Source organism: Hetaerina americana, unplaced genomic scaffold, assembly GCF_022747635.1.
Source record: "Hetaerina americana unplaced genomic scaffold, ioHetAmer1.1.p SCAF_23, whole genome shotgun sequence".
In the NCBI taxonomy this organism is placed as follows: Eukaryota; Metazoa; Arthropoda; class Insecta; order Odonata; family Calopterygidae; genus Hetaerina; species Hetaerina americana.
The window spans coordinates 7,082,491-7,101,297 of NW_027286797.1; the positions used below are offsets into that span (position 1 = coordinate 7,082,491).

The 18,807-nt window shown below is 42.3% G+C and overlaps 1 protein-coding gene across 1 annotated transcript in view; it reads left to right on the forward strand.

Moving 5' to 3' along the window:
• The window catches only part of LOC139689438 (protein decapentaplegic-like), a 31,402-nt gene extending 15,469 nt beyond the window's left edge, over positions 1-15,933 (forward strand). Inside the window, exon 4 of the mRNA XM_071586561.1 lies at positions 15,700-15,933. Within this exon, the coding sequence (XP_071442662.1) occupies positions 15,700-15,933 (234 nt within the window). The remainder of the gene's footprint in view (positions 1-15,699) is intronic.
• The last annotated feature ends 2,874 nt before the right edge of the window (positions 15,934-18,807 follow it).

Consider the following 18,807-nt stretch of genomic DNA (forward strand, 5'->3'; position numbering starts at 1 on the left):
TCATTTAAACAAACACTATTTAAAATTTCTAAATGTTCGAAGGCGTCTAATCTATAGCCTTTGCTTTCAACATGTAAAATTTCGAAATCAAAATCACTTTTATGGTTATTATCAATCAAATGCTTTGCGAATTGAGAGTTCATCTTTTTATTTCTTGCACATGCTTGATGCTCCTTCACTCGTTCTTGGAATTTCCTCCCTGTCTGTCCGATGTATATTGCCCCGCAATCGCACTTTAGCTTATATACTCCACTCTTTTCCTTATATGGGATTCTGTCCTTTGTGTGGGAGAGCAGGCCCCTGAGGCTTGATTTGTTATAATGGGCTATCTTAATTCTACATTTTGGAAGTTTCTGACATACTTTTTGTGAAAAATCGTCTAAATAAAGGATTCTGCGCCACTTGGCTGCGGGGTCCTGTGGCGGTTCAGTACTGTAAATACCTTTCAATGCCATTTTATTAAGTTTTTTGCGGTATAGTTTCTCTACTAGCTCCTCATCGTAGCCGTTGTTTCTTGCAATCAATTTAATCGTGTTAAGTTCTTTTTTGACGTTGTTTTGCGACATTGGGACGTTCACCAACCGGTGTATCATTGAATGGAAGGCGGAGAGTTTTTGCGAGAAGCAATGTCTTGACTTGAAATGGATAACTTGATCTGTGTATGAGTTTTTCCGAAAGATAGAGAAATCAAGCCGGTTGTTTAATTTTGAAATTTTTAAATCAAGAAAATTCAGTGTATTATTTTCTTCTAATTCACAGGTGAATTTTAGGTTTTCGTTCAAAGAATTTAAATGTGTAAGAAATAGCTGAATTTGCCTTTTGGAGCCTCTCCACACACAAAACACATCGTCCACATATCGATACCAACACAACACATTATTTGTTAGTTCGTTACACGAGGAGAACAAGTTCTTTTCGAAATGGTTCATGTAAATGTCGGCCAGAATCGGTGATAGAGGGCAACCCATAGCTAGGCCATTGGGCTGTTTGAAATACTTTCCGTTAAATTTAAAATAATTTTGCGAAGCACATGTCTGTAGCAGTTGGATTAGTTCACAGATAACTGGGTAAGGCACAGAATTCTGGATAAGTTTGGTTTCTGCAATGTCTATAGCTTCTTTAGGCGGCACACTGGTGAAGAGGTTGGATACATCGAAGGACACTAGGAAGCACTTGTTGGGGGGGATAGTCACTTTGGAAACACGGTTGATGAAGTCAATGTAATTACGCACACCGTATTTTGCTTCAAATTTTGAATGCTCTCTCTAAATATGTCGTTTACTCTTCTCGCTAACAGGTGGTTGGGGGCTGTTACGTTAGAAATCACGGGTCTAATCGGAAATCCCGGTTTGTGAATCTTGGGTAACCCAAAGAACCGGGGTGCTGAAGGATTCATTTGGGTTAGCTTGGAACTACAAAGTTAGTCCTTTCATTTATTTATAATGAATCGGTTCCATAAAGTTACGCCAGAAACCATTAATTATGCTACAGCTTTGGTCAAATATCAGCAAAATATATAAGGAACCAGCTTCGGAAATAGCACTATAACCACAGTTTATATTTTAGAGATACCTAATGATTGTTCACCTAGCTCCCAATGACTGGGAAATAGCTAATATTGCTCCACTATTTAAAAGCGGCGACAGGAAGGCACCGAGTTATGACACACCTATCTGCCTTGCTCTAATACCATGCAATGCCACGAAACTTATACATGTAAGTGCGCTCATGAGGGATCTTGATATCCAGGTCTTAATGAGGAATAATCAATGCGGTTTTTATTGCGTTAAGTTTTAAGACTTTAGATCAATTATCTCCTAGTAAACTACTGTCACAGCTAGAAGCCTGTGGCAAAAATATCCTATGTTGCACAAAAGACTTGAATGGTCGCCCAAGGGTTGTCATAAATGGTATTGTCTCTGATGAAAGAGAACTCACTTCCGGTGCTCCATAGGGAAGTGCAATTGGGCCTCCTTCACTCTGTCTTCATGTGATCGACATGAACATCGTGAGTAGCAGTAAACACGCTTATTTGTTGACGACGCAGAGAAATATCTCCGTCCTCTGAATACATTTCAGAGATTTTAATTGAATGCTTTATTTCCCCTTTCCTTCGCCCCTCAAACGATCTCCCTCGTCACTTTAGCCTTCCCGCCTGGTACTTGCACCACCTACAATGCATACTTCTCGTGGATCGCTGGGGATTTGTGTAGATGTGCTGTAGGAAAAGTGAAATTAGCTATTAACCTTAGCGCAACAGTTTATTGTACTGGTTCAGGCTTCGCTTCATGAAAGTATTTATTATCCATGCTAAAAGACTTCGTACTTTTCCGCAGGCTTTTATTATAAGGTACAACGCGTTTCACCTGCTCGCGCCATCATCATACTAGTTCTACCAACGCGACCCTTTGCAACGAGCAATTGTTCCCGTCCCCCTCCCCACTCCTTTCCGAGAAACTGGCCTCGAAATGGGAAAACCAACCCTTCTACGCACCCGATCGCCTCCACTCCTCCCCTCCCCCACTATATCCTCAGCGTATATATTCTTGCATTGTTCGTTAAGGAAATTTGTACCTGATAATGCCGCAAGTCGGTGGAACGCGTTTTACCCTATGATAAAAGTCTGTGGAAAAGTACGAAGTCTTTTAGTACGGATATTAGCGCAACAGTGTTTACACAACGCGTTGGAATTAGAAATTAACTTGAAAAAGCGTGCATTAATGAATTTTTGGAGTAGGAGTAGTTCTCTTTTGAATGCCTGCTGTATCAACAATATCCTCGGGAGAACATTAGGAAAAAAGAATTAGATGAAATGCAGAGAAAATCCACAAGATTCGTCCAAAATTGTTGCAATAAGAAGACGAGTGTGACAGGCCTTTCAGGAGAATTAGGCGGGGAGCCACTTGATATGCGAAGAGAACAAATGGGACTGATACTTTTAGAAAGGTTCAGAACAAAGGAGTTTAACAATGACTGCAAAGGAATTATTATGGTCCCACGCTCTTTGAGTAAATCAGCCCGCAAAAGATAAGGGAGAAATATGTACACGTACTATTAACTAACATACACATGTATATACGAAATACCTTTTGTCTACGCGGCGTTTAATCTTGTCCTGACTTTTAAACTGAATGTCTTTACTATTTCTATAATAACTATGATTTCTTACTATTCTGTAACCTGATTGTCCGGGGAAAGAACGAATATTTTTATCCATGTGTGCTGGAGCCTACCTCCCTTATCTTATCTCCGTGGTCTAATCTGCTCCAATCATTTGCATGCGTGTAAGATGCGAAGGTTTTTACACCTTTATATACAGGCCTTTGTGGGCGTAGATAGGCATGAATTTGCTGGTTTTGCATGCGATTTTATCCCCTTTTCGGATGGTGATCTAATGCGCCCCGCCACACGCCCTTGCGGGGGCTTGCGGGGTACAATGTAGATGTATCGAATGAGCAGGAGTAGAGCCAGTCAAATACTTGGGCTTTACTCTTATCCATGATCTGCCTGGTGTGAAAGGTATTCGGAGAATATGTAGATAAGCTGGTTTAAGATTTGGACTTTGAACTGGCGCGATTTTGTCTTCCAATAGCTCAGCCTCATATATAATATTCAATCAGATTGTGGACTCCTCACGATTTCGGTTTGATTGACACATTATATATTGTGGAGGGAATAGGAGCAAGATTTGTAAAACTTTTTAATGGCAAACGTAATAGCGTATGTTAGTTAATATGCAGTTTCATCTACATCTACTTAATACCCCGCAAGCCGCCGCAAGGGCGTGTGGCGGGGGGTACGGAACCCGGTCCTACGAGAGTGCAAGAAGGCAAAAGATGAATGAATGGATAGCGGCTACGAGGAAATAAATGGCAGCATGAAATAGGGGAAATAGTGAGATGGCTTATAAACTAGTGAAGAGGTTATTCGGAGGAAGAAAAACAAAATCGCAAAACATCCGAGCCGCTAATGGAAAAATACTAATAGATGATGACGAAAGTGGGAATAGATGGAAAGAATACATTGAAGTACTCTATCAAGCTCTCAAACCAGTAGAAATTGACTTAATTAAAGATGAAAGCATGATAGGTAAATACGACCGGGGCCTGCAGATATTAAGAAGCGAATTCGAGAGAGCCGTGGCAGACCTGAGAAAAAACGATGTACCAGGAGTTGACAAAATGAACGGAGAAATAATCAAGGCACTCGGGGTCAAAGCGAAGGCCCTCAATGGAATAATTAAAGATAGCCACGACAGCCGAAAGATACCAGAAGACTTCGAGAAAATTATAATGATTGCAATACCGAAGAAACCGAAAACAGATAAATACGAAGAACACAGATCATTGAGCCTGGTGACTCGAGCATCAAAAATCCTTACTCGGATAATTACCCAAACAATAGATTTAAGGATAGAAGGAAAAATCTCAGAAAACCAATTCGGATTAAGGAAATATCGAGGAGGAAGAGAGGAAATTCTCAGCTTAAGAGTTCTGGCCGAAAAATTGAGGCACGTAAATAAGCCATTATACGAGGTCTGTTCAAAAAGTATCGCGAATTTTGTGTTTTTTCAAAAATTATTTATTTTTTCATGAATATCTATTTTGTGCCCTTAAAAGTAATCCCCATTAGATATTAAACACTGGTGCCAACGTTTTTACCAATCCTCGAAGCACTGCAAAAAATCATTTTTTGTGATCTTGTTCAGCTCCTCCTTCGATGCAGTCTTTATCTCGTCAATCGCAGCGTAGCGTCGTCCTTTCATGTACCTCTTCAGTTTCGGGAACAAGAAAAAGTCACTGGGGGGCAGATCTGGGGAATATGGTGGCTGCGGCATCATTAGTCTGTTGTTTTTAGCCTAAAATTCGCGCTCAAGTAACGATGTGTGAGCAGGGGCGTTGTCATGGTGCAAAAGCCAATATTTGTTCTTCCACTAATCTGGGCGTTTGTGGCGGATTGCTTCTTCAATTTTTTCGTCTGTTGTTGACGTACTCGGGCGTCCGGCATGCTCTTCGTCGTTCACATCTTCTCGGCCCTCTGAGAACATTTTGTACCACCGACAAACGTTGCTTCGGTCCAAGGTTGGTTCTCCATATGCCAAAGTCAACGTTATAAATACGCATGCGCACTTAATTTCGTTTTTCATACAAAATTTGATTAAGATTATTTGATCCATTTTTTGGAACAGGCAAAAATCGAAGACAAGCCAGAACACGTCCAAGCAAAACAGCTGTCAACAATTGACTGAGCATTCAAAATGGGCGAACTTTTCGGAATTATTGAGAGATATAAGTACCAAAATAACGCCACAAAAAAATTGAAAATAATTAAACGTAACCCGCGAAAATTCAAAATTCGCGATACTTTTTGAACAGATCTCGTATGTGGTATTCGTGGCCTTGGAGAAGGCCTTCGATGAGGTCGAATGGAAAAAGATGTTCATGATACTAGAAGCGCTTCGTTTGGATTACAACGACAGAAGAATTAACCATAACCTCTACAATAATCAGATTACAGCAATGCAAACGAAAAATGTAAGAAAAGTATAAGCCAAAATGAACAAAGGAGTAAGACAAGGATGTGACCTCTCGCCAGCAATATTTGATGTATGCATGGAAGAGGCAATAAAATAAACACAAGAATTGGGTATCAAATGTGTCAAGGTAAATGGAGAAGAAATCAACATGCTCCGGTCTGCAGATGACATCGCAGTAGTGGCGGAAACGCGAGAGGACCTGCAAGCAACTCTAAGAGCTATGGGTCGAGTACTGGGGGAATATTATTTTAAAATCAACAAGAAGAAAACTAAAATCCTTGCGTGTGCGGGAGAGTGAAGCTGAATTCAGATATCACCATTCGAGGGGTGAAACTAGAGCAAGTGGAATCCTTCATCTACCTGGGCAGCAGCATAACATGGGATGGAAGAATCTCGACCGACATCAAGCGAAGAATAGCCCAAGCCAAGAACGCATCCATGAAGAAGAGGCAATTACTATGTACAAGGAACCTAAGGTCGGGAACAAGGAATCAATTCGTTAACCCTTTCGTGTGGAGCATGGCGCTCTATGGTTCCGAGACTTGGAACATTGGGAAAGTGGACTGGCGAAGAACGGAAGCCTTTGAAACATGGTGCTGGAGAAGAATGCTGAAGATTAAATCGACAGACAAAGTAAGGAACGAGGAAGCATATAGGAGAGCAGAAGAGGATAGAACCATATGGAGAAACCTGTGGCAAAGAAGAAATAGGACAAGCATTGACGCACAATGGATTGATTGTGAATATAATAGAAGGAAAAATAGAAGGCAAAAATTTACGAGGAAGACCAAAAAACATGTACATGAGACCTATAATATGCACATAACTTTCCCTTAGTTTGACGTTAAGAAGAACGTAAAACCGAGAAGGTATCAGGGATTGAGGGAATCGATATTCAATAGAGTAGAATGGTGGGCTGCAGTAAACAAATCCTAGGATTGAAATACTGATGATGATGCAGTCTTCATGTAGCGGTAGCTAATATTGCCGTCATTCTTCGAAATAGTATGCATATTAGTAGTTGTAAACATTTGAGCGAAACTTAACGGTGACGTTGCATGCCTGTCGTTGAATCGGTCCCTGCCAACGCATCCTAGTAGAAGCTTGCAGAGTACTGTATAGGCGTTGATGACACTAGGACCGAAGTGAATTCCCTCGGGCTCATCCGTACATCCGTTATTAGGACGATGAGGAACACACTTAACATTCATTTCCTCATAATCAGGCAACGATATGTACAATGTGGGGACGTGCATTATCGTTGTGCAGTATCCAGCCTGTAGCTTTCATATGTAACGTTTAGCATTTTATGTGATTAAAAAACCATAAACACACATCAACCCGAAGGTCGGTTTGGTAGGTGACGGTAGAGTTCACCCAGTACCAAGCCCGACGGCGTGTGAAATTCACACATCAGGGTAGGGGGCCAGTTCCTTTCCTCATGCCGGTTATGGTTCCCCAGGAAGATCTGGTACCCGAAAAATCACATAGCTTGGGTGGAGCTGCAGGTGCCCAGAGACTTTCCCGGGAATCGCACCAGGGCCTCTCCGGTCAGTAGTCCAAAGCTCTACCCCTGGACTACCGCGACACAAATTTTCTGTATTGTCCTTGGAAAAGTTTCAGCATATTCCTCTAGTATATTTCATTTGAATCTTTATGTGCTGTTACGACATATTGCTTTAACACTCAATCAATATTGACAAATAATATGGACATAGCATCCCCTTAGTTTGGCGTTGGTGGTACGAGAGATTTCCACAATAAGCTTTACGGATCAAAATGATGTAACTAAATGCCACCTGCAGTGACAACCTTCGAAAAGAACTCATCATCTTCCACATACATCAACTTCAACTCTGAGCAAACCTCCACGCGAACGTCTTCTACGTAGTATCCTGCAAACCACCGAATGTGTATGTGGCACTAATATTCAGCACTGATATTCAATGTGAAATACCTTTTACTTAATTGTTATACAACGATAAATATGTGAAATAATTGAAACAATTGAGATAATCTTAACGTACATATACAAGGTGTGATCAAAAAAAGACAGGACTGATTTTATAACTTGCTTATTTCGACGGATACAGCTTAATCGAACTTGCCGCCCTCTAAGTATATAGCTTGGCTGACGACTCACCTCTGCCAACGTTCCTTCCAGCTCTCGAACCCTGCCTGGTGAGCCGCCTTAGGGATCCTCTTCAGTTCCACCGTACAATTAGTTTTAACGTCCACAATAGTGTAAAATCGGCGGCCTTCCAAGGTTGATTTTAACATTAGAAACAAACAATGGCTGCGGGATCGCGGAAGTTCCGGTTCTGGCGACAAACTCTGTCGCGATCAGCGTCGTGTGAGCCGGCGCATGGAAACGCTATGTATTGTTTCTCCACATGTCCGGCCACTTTCGGCTCACGACGACCCTCAGCCTCTTCATAGTCTTTAAGTAGAAATATTTGTTGACGGTTTGACCTTGAGGTACGTATTCGTAATGACTCAGTCCTTACCAATCGAAGAAACATACCAGCATGACCTTCACATTGGACCGGGGCATGCGAGCTTTCTTTGGTCGCGGAGAATGAGGACCTTTCCACTGAGAAGACTGGGCGTTTGTCTCAACATCATCACATTAAACCCAGGTTTTGTCACCGGTTACGATGGTTTTAAGAAACTTTGGGTCGGCATTGTCTCAATCCAGGAGTTCCTGACAAATGTCCACACGTTTTTGTCTCTGTTCGTCAGTGAGCACCCGCGGGACGAATTTTGATGCGACGCGTGTCATGCCAAAAATATCTGTCAAAATTGTCTGACAGGATCCAAAACTAATCTTCACTTCCGTGGCTATCTCACTAACGGTTAAATTGCGATTTTCCCGCACTAAATCGTTCACCAAAATGACGTGTTTGGTGTCTGTCGAAGTGGAAGACCGCCCCGTTCGCGAATCTTCATCGTTCAAGTTTCTGCCCGATTAAAAACGACGGTACCACTCAAAACACTGGCTTCGACTCATAGCTCCATTAACAAAGGCTTGCTGAATCATTGCAAATGTCTTCGTAGCCCTTTTGCCAAGTTTGAAACAAAATTTCACGCACACACGCTGTTCCTCTAGCTCCTTCATTGCTGCCGTTGCACGCGGATACGAACAGTTGAAGACACGTACCACTGCTGCTGCGTAACGACTCGACGTACACAAACGCAACACCTGTCATATTCGTCGTCACATTTGTCGCTAGATGGCGAACTGTGTCTCGTTTCGATCCGATGAACTTTTTCCGCAGAATAAAATCAGTCCGGTCTTTTTTTGATCACACCGTGTGTGCACATGCCCAACATTATGTAAGTATGAAACATGTCTCTCTGCAGTCGATTCGAGCTGGTAGTTACAGTCAAAATTTAATAAGGGTTAGGTAAATCAATGATGGGATTCTATGCTACTTAAAATTTAAAATGTCATAATTTCTCCCTCGAACGCGGTCGTTTTTAATCATTCCGATCCCGTCTCTTTCGCGGGAAAAATCTTAATCTAATTTTACCCTCGGGGTCACTCATTTTATTTCATGATCTTTCCTACTTTAGTACGATGGAACCAGTATTACCTTTTCAACATCATCACCCGAGAGACATTCTTCCAATTTACGCAAGAGTTTAGTTCGTAATTGAACCTTAGATCCGAGGGTGATTCCCGAACTCGGTCTTCTAATAACTTATATACGCCACGAAGTTTATCATAACAACGTTTTACGCATCCAGCTCGAACTCATGGACATTCAAACAGGAACGGACATAAATGCCTCTATGCATCACGCAACGGTTTTCAACCAAATCATCCAGTTTTGGCGCGCAAATAAAAAAAATGGTACCGTGTAATGGCTCTGAAAATAATTTCTTTCATTCCCATCGAGCACGGTTAACTCTACGTCCTTGGTCGCTCCACTTTCGAAGTCCGCGGTCGCGGTCCCCGTCGGGTGGGAACCAGGGGGGGTCTGTGAACACGTGATTGAAGGTTGAGCAATGCCTCGGAGTGTGAAATGCGGCACCTCCGTGTGTCGAGAGCACCGGGTACTCAGTCGTGGCGTGCAAACGCCCCACAGGGAAGCGCCCTCTTTCTCTATTTAGATATTTATCTGACTTCGGCTCTTATCCGTATTGAAGATTTACCAGGTCCCCTGTCTCTTCGATGCTTGTGCATTCCACTACATGTAAATCTATGACTCACCGGGGTATCTAGCCATGGAGGTCTAGTTGTGATTAAATATTGTGACATTCAAGTCCGTAGGGTGCCCTCTCGTGAGTTTCATGCGCAAGCTGCATTTCCTTCCTCGAGTCCAAATAAAAATCAATACTTCATTAAATAATTCACCCGTCGTGTCTTTTCAAAGCTGTTTCCATCCATTTTCTTATTATTCCCATGAAAAATATCTTAAGGCTTAGAGCAACAGTGTTTTATATACATAACACTTTCAGGCTTCACTCAGTGGAATTGTTTGATGTCCATATTAAATATGGACAATTTAATATGGGCAGCTGTGGTTTGACTATATTTTTCCTGAAATCTGTACTTTTACTGAAATCTTCAAGAAACTCAGCACCGATTTTAAATTAAACTCTCGGACTGTTAGCAAAATCAGAAAATTGTAAACACTATCCCAGAATATTTAAGACTGATATTTCTTCACCCCGGGGAATCAGGATGGTGTTGTGGCTAACGTACTGTTTTCCCACCCAGAGGGCCCGGGTTCGAATCCTAGAGATGACAGATATTTTGCAGTGGTATCCCGATCCCTACTTTGGTGCTTTGTGGAGAGCACTTTGAGTGAGTACGCCGTCCGTCAGATGGGAAGTTAAGCCGCGGACCCCTTGGCGCTTTTCGTTAAGAGTAGGCTAATGCCGACGCCGGGTTTCTCTCCACCTTCCTTTCCCATCCATTCCTAATGGCCTTAGTTGTCGGTCGTCTCCCTTAAAACCACTACTGCTTCTTCGCCCTACTTGATTCGCCCTGTTTGGCGAGTAAATATACAACCTTAATCATACTATCCCCTCCCCGGACCACAACCTTGACGTGGTGGAAGGGGTTGTGCGCTAAGATGACCCCTAGAGCTGTGCTGGCGGGAGTAATAATAATTGCTCCTGGTAGGGTCACCCATGCCAGATAGGTCGAAGGTTAGAAGCCAGACGAAAGGTTGTCCACGCAGCGTCTGTTCCTCAGTGAGGCGTCTGTAATGGCGTCTGACCCCATTGGGGCCGCCAGTAAGTGATGGTGTTACGTTAAAAACACTATTGAGGAAGGCAACGGGAAACCACCTCAATTATCATTCCCAAGATTTACATGAAGGACAAAACAGAGATTTTGAGTCCTGGCAACTACGGGGCTCGGCCCAATCGGCCGTGTGTCGCGCCCGGCAGCGGGGTCGGTAAGGCTTCCGCGGTCGTCATCCCACGAAACCCTTGCAAGGGAAAACTGGCATCAGCAGGAGGACCGAAGACGCAGGGGAAAAAGACCAAGTTAGTTAGAATAGGAACGTGGAATGTTAGGACAATGATGAGGACAGGGAAACTGGAGAATGTTAAGCGAGCGATTAAAAGGGGAAATATAGATATTTTAGGTCTATACGAGGTGAGATGGAAGGAAAGCGGGGATTACTGTAGTGATCAGTAAAGAAAAATATACAGCGGCGGGGACGAGAGCCAACGAGGGGTTGCTATAGTGTTAAATGAAGTGGTAGGAAGAAGCGTAGTCAACATAGAGCAAGTAACGGATAGATTATTAGTAGTAGAGATAAAAGCAGAACCGACGAACTTGGTTATTATTCAGGAATGCATGCCATCGAGCAACCATAAGGAAGAAGATGCCGATAGGATATACGATCCGTTAGAGGACATAATCGCGTGTGTTCCGACAGGGAAACATTTGATAGTGATGGGGGATTGGAATGCGACGGTAGGCGAAGGAAGAGATGGTGTTGAGGTGGGGGACTACGGTTTAAGCACGAGGGATGACTGCGGGGAGAAAGCAGTCGAGTTCTGCAGGAGACAGGGGTTAGTCATCACCAACAATTGGTTTAGACAACACAAAAGACGCAGGTATACATGGAAAATGCCAGATGACTCAGAATGGTATCAGTTATATTATATTTCGGTTAGACACAGGTTTAGGAACAGTGTGATACATTCGCACAGCTTCCCGGGAGCGGATGCGGACTCTGACCACAATTTAGTTGTTATGAAATGTAGTGTCCGTTTCAAAAAGATAAGGCAGCGGCGACGAGTTAGAAAATGGAATGCAGAAGCATTAAATGGTTTGAAAATGAAGGAATAGAAACAGGCAGTAGAGGAAATCGTGGAGGATGGTAAATAGCTAAGTACTATCGAAGAAAAATGGGCAAGTATCAAGAAAGGGTTATCGAAAGCCGCAAAAGACACTATTTGAACCTTTAACGCTAAAAGGATTAGGAAACCATGGATCACGGATGAGATGATTACAAAGATGGATGAGCGGAGAAAATGGAAGAATGTAAATACAGAGTTAGGCAAAATGAAGTAAAAAGAATTAAACAATTAATTGAGGCGGGTAACAAATAAAGCAAAAGAAGGATGGTGGAAGACCCAGTGTGAGGATTGTAGAGGAAGTTTGCAGAGGAAAGGTGAAATTGGTGCGCTGTACAGAAAAGTTAAATCTTTATCGGGAAGTAAGAGAGGAAGGTCGATGATAGCAGTTAGAGATAAGGCGGGTAAGAAAATAGTCGACGCAGGAAAGATCCAAAAGAGATGGAAGGAATATATTCAATAACTGTACAGTAAAGAATTTAGACCAATAAAGTTAGACATAGAAAAGGAACAAGACGTAGAGGAAGATAGATTCGGTCCAGGCATACTTGACAATGAGATAGAAAGGGCATTAAGGGAGATGAAACTAAATAAGGCCATGGGGGTGGATAACATTCCCGCTGAACTATTAAAATGTTTAGGAAAATTTGGCAGGAAGAGGCTATATGGGCTCATTCGTAGTATCTATGAGGAAGGAATCTGGCCGTAAGACTTTGTGAGATCAGTTTTAGTTCCTAATCCGAAAAAGGTAAAGGCTACATCATGCGAGGACAACAAGTTTGATATCCCACGCAGCTAAAGTTGTTCTCAGGATCATAAACAAAATGATAGAGAGTAGGGAAAATGTTTACTTAGGGGATGATCAGTTTGGGTTCAGGAAGGGGAGAGGTACGGGTAATGCCATTGCAGTAATGAGATTATTAATCGAGAGGAATATAAAACACAACCAGGAGGTATTTGCCTGTTTCGTAGATTTCGAAAAAGCGTTTGATAGAGTGAATTGGGAAAAACTAATGAGTATATTGCAGAAAATAGGAATAGATTGGAGGGAAAGGAGGCTAATCCGCAACCTGTACATGTCTCAGACTGCTCAGGTGCGGGTGGGAAACGGGGAGTCAGGATGGGCAGTGTTAGGAAGGGGTGTAAGGCAGGGTTGCCCATTATCACCGTTGCTGTTCAACCTGTATGCTGAGGAAATGATCAAAGAGGCATGGGAAGAACTCGAGGTAGGAATGAAAGTGGGCGGGGAATTCGTAAAATCAGTTAGGTTTGCTGATGACCAAGCTTTAGTTTGTCAGTCAGCCAAGGGGCTGCAAGCATTGCTGAGTGAATTGGAAATTCAGTGCGACAGGTATGGGATGAGAATCAACATTAATAAAACAAAGGTTATGCGATTTTCTAGAAAGAAAAAGGGCAAGCTTAACATTAAAATAGGAGGGCAAAAACTAGAGCAGGTAGAACAGTTTACGTATCTCGGTAGTGTTTTGGACCAACACGGTCAAAGTAGTAGGGACGTAAGGAGAAGAATTACGCTAGGCAAAGAGGCTTTCACGAGGAGGAGGGAGTTGATGACGGGGACTTTGAGTAAGGATGTTAAGAAAAGACTCGTAAAAACTTTGATATGGAGCGTAGCTATGTACGGCGCGGAAACGTGGTCATTGAAGCAGGAGGATAGACGGAGGCTGGAGTCTTTTGAAATGTGGGTGTGGAGAAGAATGGAGAAGGTGAAATGGACAGAGAAGTAAACAAATGTGGAAGTACTTGGTATGGTGGGCGAAGAGAGGGATTTGTTGGGAGAGATCCTATGGAGGCAATAAAGGTGGATGAAGGGGGTATTGGCCGGCGGTGGGATGTTGAAGTCTGAAATTGAGGGGAGAATGTTGGGCAAAAGAGGAAAGGGAAGGAACAGGAAAGGGATGTTGGACGGGATGAAGGGAGGAAGAAAGTACTCAGAGATGAAGAGGGACCTGATATAGAGTAGGATGCTGGATTTTGTGTTTTGTTAGGAGTCACAAAATGTTTTATTTAGTAGCTTTGTCCATCCAAAAACTTACCTCAACCGGTAGATTACCTAATAATAATAATAATCATACTATTTGGCACTTTTTCTCTGTATTTGTAATCTATTTTGTGTATTTGCAATCCATTATAATTGGCAACCTCTCATCCTTATTGGTTACAATATTTAATAATTTTCCTAATTATTGTCTTTCACGGTTTGAACCGATCAACATTTCCGAAGTTTTTCGTTCTGTTTGCGTTAAAACGTTACAATTATACGTTAATTGAGACACCCCCCTATTTTTTTCAGTAGATATTGATGATATTAATTCGACGCTAAAAATGATGGTGCAATACTCAAATAGAGAGGAATAAATTAATCTAGTCCATTCACTAAAACTCTTCTCCTCATTTTAACTTCTTCCTCCCTTTAATTTTGAAATGGTCATGGTCACAACATTACTTACTTTACTGACCATCCGCCTGAGATCAGAAAATAATCCCTTGAAGTTTAAGCGCTTAGTCACACGCTTAGATATTCAGTTGATATTATCACTGGTCCCCATATTAACAGCACAGTCATACACCAAGCCAAAGCTCGCGGTACTGAGTCTCTGGCGGAGGTGGGGGAAGTAGGGTGAAGTGGGCGTGTAAAGGGCAGAGGGAAGGGGATTAGGGGAGAGGAAAAGTGACCGTCGGAGAGCGGCCCGAGAAATCCACGAGTATCCTGCACGGCACTCCTCACATCAAGGGTTCTCGTCCCCGAGGGAAACTCCAACCAGCCCCTTTCCCATTACTCGTAGAAGACAATGCAGCACTTTCAAGTTGGTCATACCAAGGCCTCATTTCCAGTGAGGGAGCCACCCTCACTGGAAATGAGGCTCTGGTTTAACCAACTTGATTCACTCATCCACCCACCCATTTTAGGGACTTGGAATCTTCTTTCTTCCTCAAGCCAAATGCAGCTGAATGACGAGATTTTGTTTGTCAATTAATATTTACAAACCACAGTCCTTAAGAACCACGTGTACCTATTGGTGACCATTTAGCTCACTCAGATGAATATATAATCTTATCGTTTAAACGTCCATTGTGCAACGGGAATAAAACCAGTGCGTAGAAGTAGAGGCACGCAGTGGCGTAGCCAATTTGGGTGTTGATTAGGTTATACCGATCCACCATCGAAATTTTACTCCCCCAAGAGTCGTTGACTCAGTTGAGTACTACTGGTGATTCCCTGCTAAGACTAATTATCAGTTGCGTTTAGGGTTATACCAACAGAAATTAATATGATCTTCTTTCTCTACTCACTTAAATCTATTATTGTGTATGTTCCCCATGCCCAATCGTTTTATATTTAAGTATTAACGTAAATAAACAAGTTTTACATCAATTTACCACGCGTCGATGGGAAAAAGGACGGTGAGCTGACAATGAAAGAGTATAGACTCAGAATAGGTGAGTGTACACTACCGGCATGGACTCATGAATGGGAGGGATAACTTCCAGAATGCAGTTGGTAAAGAATGGTCGGCGTTAGCTGCCCCTCGAAATAATGTTCTGCCTCCAAAGGTGGATTGTCATGTGCTACTGGGGAAATCGCCCATATACTTGAGTATGTTTTCTACAGTAAACGAGGAAATCTTAATAAAGTGGAACTATAAAGGTGGCGTAAGAATAAAGCTTCATGGACATTTCTCAAGAATGAGAAAAAACTCTATTTTACAATCGAACAACAATAATCAAATTTACTTTTATTTCAGATTCCAAGCTTCGAGAGTGGAAAGGTTTTTGCTAACTATAGACTAACCTTTTTATTGCTTTATGTTTCCATCCAGGCCTACCAATGTGCTGGGAAATGCTTTTTCCCCGTTAGTGAGCATTTATCTCCCACAAAACACGCAATTCTCCAGACATTGGTGCACTCTGTTTCCCCGAGAAAAGCTGCTCGTGCCTGCTGTGTGCCCACACGCCTCGAGTCAATATCCGTGCTATACGTGGACACAAATGGTGTCCTGACGTATCATTTCAATTATGAAGACATGGTGGTCGCCGAGTGTGGCTGCAGATGACTCATCTCCTGCACTTCTTCATCCTCAACAACGAGCGGCATCGCCGGAGCTCCCTTTTACTACGCCAAACGGTTGCAGCTCTCGTGAATGCCAATTGGGTGATGTGATTAAGAAATCCGGTGAAAAACGAAGAAAAGAATATGAACATATTTCACTCTCTAAATGACGGCTGATGAACTCGAAAAACAAAACAGGAATACTCCCACCAGGCTTGCTGTGGTGGATCGTTCCGTAATGACATGATTTTATAATTCTGGAATTGTTGCAGCATGTATAAAAAACTCACTGATTAATGTCACTTCGATGCGATTTTGAATAATTTTGTACTTGATAAACTATGTGCTGATTTCAGTATCAAAACCCCTGTCCCCTCGCCACAAAATGGTGAAAATGTTGAAATAAACGTTTCAATATCACGTCCACGATTATAATGAATTTTAACCCGATACCGTAAATGCACGAGTAATTCTTCTGGGTCTCAATTTGAGGATGGATAAGGGTGGATAAGGAGGAGTTTTCAATGATAGTATTTTAAACAAATACACCCTGAAACCTCAAATACCTAGCTTCACTCAGTGCCCTCCATCTGCGAACCACACGGAAAATACACAAGACACCTTGGACGGAATAAGATTCATTTTACTGACGGGAAAACGGAGCATCGGCGTAAATTTAACCCCGAGGGTCCGGGTTCGAATCCCGGTGGTGGCCAGATTTTTCAGTAGTATCCCGATACCTACTTGGGGTGCTATGTGGAGAGCACTTCAAGTGAGTATGCCGTCCGTCGGATGGGACGTTAAATTGTGGACCCCTTGGTGCCTTTCGTTAAGAGAAGGCTGCAGTCGACGCCGGGTTTCTCTTCATCCTTCTTCAAACGTTCTCTGAAAACCCACCTTTATCATAATTACCGACCCATCCTCTCTGGCGCAAATGACCTCTGCAATCGGTCGCCTCCCCTAACAACTACTGTTACGTAAATTCACTTTGAAACATTTATTAATACATGAAATAGCGTTCATATAAATATACATGCCTTTATGATGAGCAATGTGTGAACTCTTGATGAAAGGGAGCTCGAGAATCCATTCATATAATCCTGAATGGTCTCCGTTTCAAGTTTCTACTTTCTAAAGCAACGCTTGGGTCAAGTCTACATATACTTAAAGCATTTTTAATGAACGCTTCAAGCAAACAAAATACACTTAATTGTATTTAAAACGAATTTATTACTTTGAAATATGATGAATACTACCTTGATCAAAAAGTTCCCGGAATAACCACCGTGTGGCGCTCCCATCGTTCCGATTTGAGTTCTGTTTTTTTTGTTAAATTGGTACATCTGTTGTTGATATTCCCTTTAAATCTTAGTGTCATAACTTGACATTTGCAAAAGTTACGTAGCCAAGAGTACATCTATCTCTGTGTGTGTTGGCGATTTTTTACAATTTCAGAAATGGATTTAAATTTGCAACAACGAACTTGTATTAAATTTTGCGTAAAAAACGGATTTAGTGGCGCACGGACGTTGGAAATGTTGGAAAAGTGTTTCGGCAACGATTCTCTAAAAAAACGGTCGTTTACCAGTGGCACGAGCGGTTCAGAAGTGGTCGTGAGTCAATCGAAGATGATGAACGCAGTGGCAGACCATCGACATCGAAAGTCGGTGAAAGAATTGATAAAGTAAAAGAAATGTTGGTCAATAACCGCAAATTAACCATCAGAGAAATAGCGGAGGACTTGAACATTGCCTATGGATCCGCCCAAGGCATTGCGGTTAATGATTTGGGTTTCCGTCGTGTAGCAGCAAAGTTGGTGCCAAAAAACCTCAATTTCATGCAAAAAAGAGACCGTGTTGACGTCGCAAAAGACATGATTTGCGAGGCTGAATCCGATCCCACATTCATCAAAAGGATCATTACTGGAGACGAGACGTGGGTTTATGAGTACGACACGCAATCCAGACATCAGGCAAGTGAATGGCGTTCACCAAATGAGCCGAGACCAAAAAAACCACGTCGTTTTCAGTCAAAAAAGAAGGCAATGCTGACGGTTTTCATGGATTACAACGGTGTAGTGCATCATGAATTTTTGCCAGAAGGCCAGACAGTAAACAAAGAGTATTATTTGGGCGTTATGAGACGTTTGCGTGAAGCAATTCGCCGAAAGAGACCAGAAATGTGGGCAGAAAACTCGTGGATTTTGCACCATGATAACGCACCGTCGCACAGTGCTATCATTATTCGTAATTTTTTGACGAAAAATGCAACAAATACCATCCAACAGCCACCGAATTCACCTGATTTGGCTCCCTGTGACTTCTTTCTGTTCAATCGAGTTAAAAAACCATTACGGGGAACGCGTTTTAGCAGCCGAGAGGAAGTAATGGAAAAATCGCAGGAAGCACTGATGGACATACCGAAAACCGAATATAAAAAATGTTTCGAGGATTGGATCAAGCGCTGGCATAAGTGTGTTGCAGTCGATGGGGATTACTTTGAAGGGGACAATATAGATTTAGATGAATAAACTTGTATTTTTAATTTTCTGAATAAATTCCGGGAAATTTTTGATCAAGGTAGTAAGTCGCTGATAGGTTCTCTAGAACCGCTAGTGGCTTGTTAATCCGATTCATGGTAGTGTGGAAAGGGAAATATGTGGGATGAGGTTGGGAATTTCCGGTTAACTCAATTCTCCTTTCGTATCTGTCGCGAACTGATTTTTGACCAACGATTTCATGGCGCCCATATTACGATGTGTATTTGTTTTGACGGGCAATCCAAAATGAGGGCTTCTGCTTACTTTAATCTTTTATCAAGATCTTAGTATCACCTTTAGCAGAAATATGTACAGGTCCTTTTCTATCGGTGGTTCGCC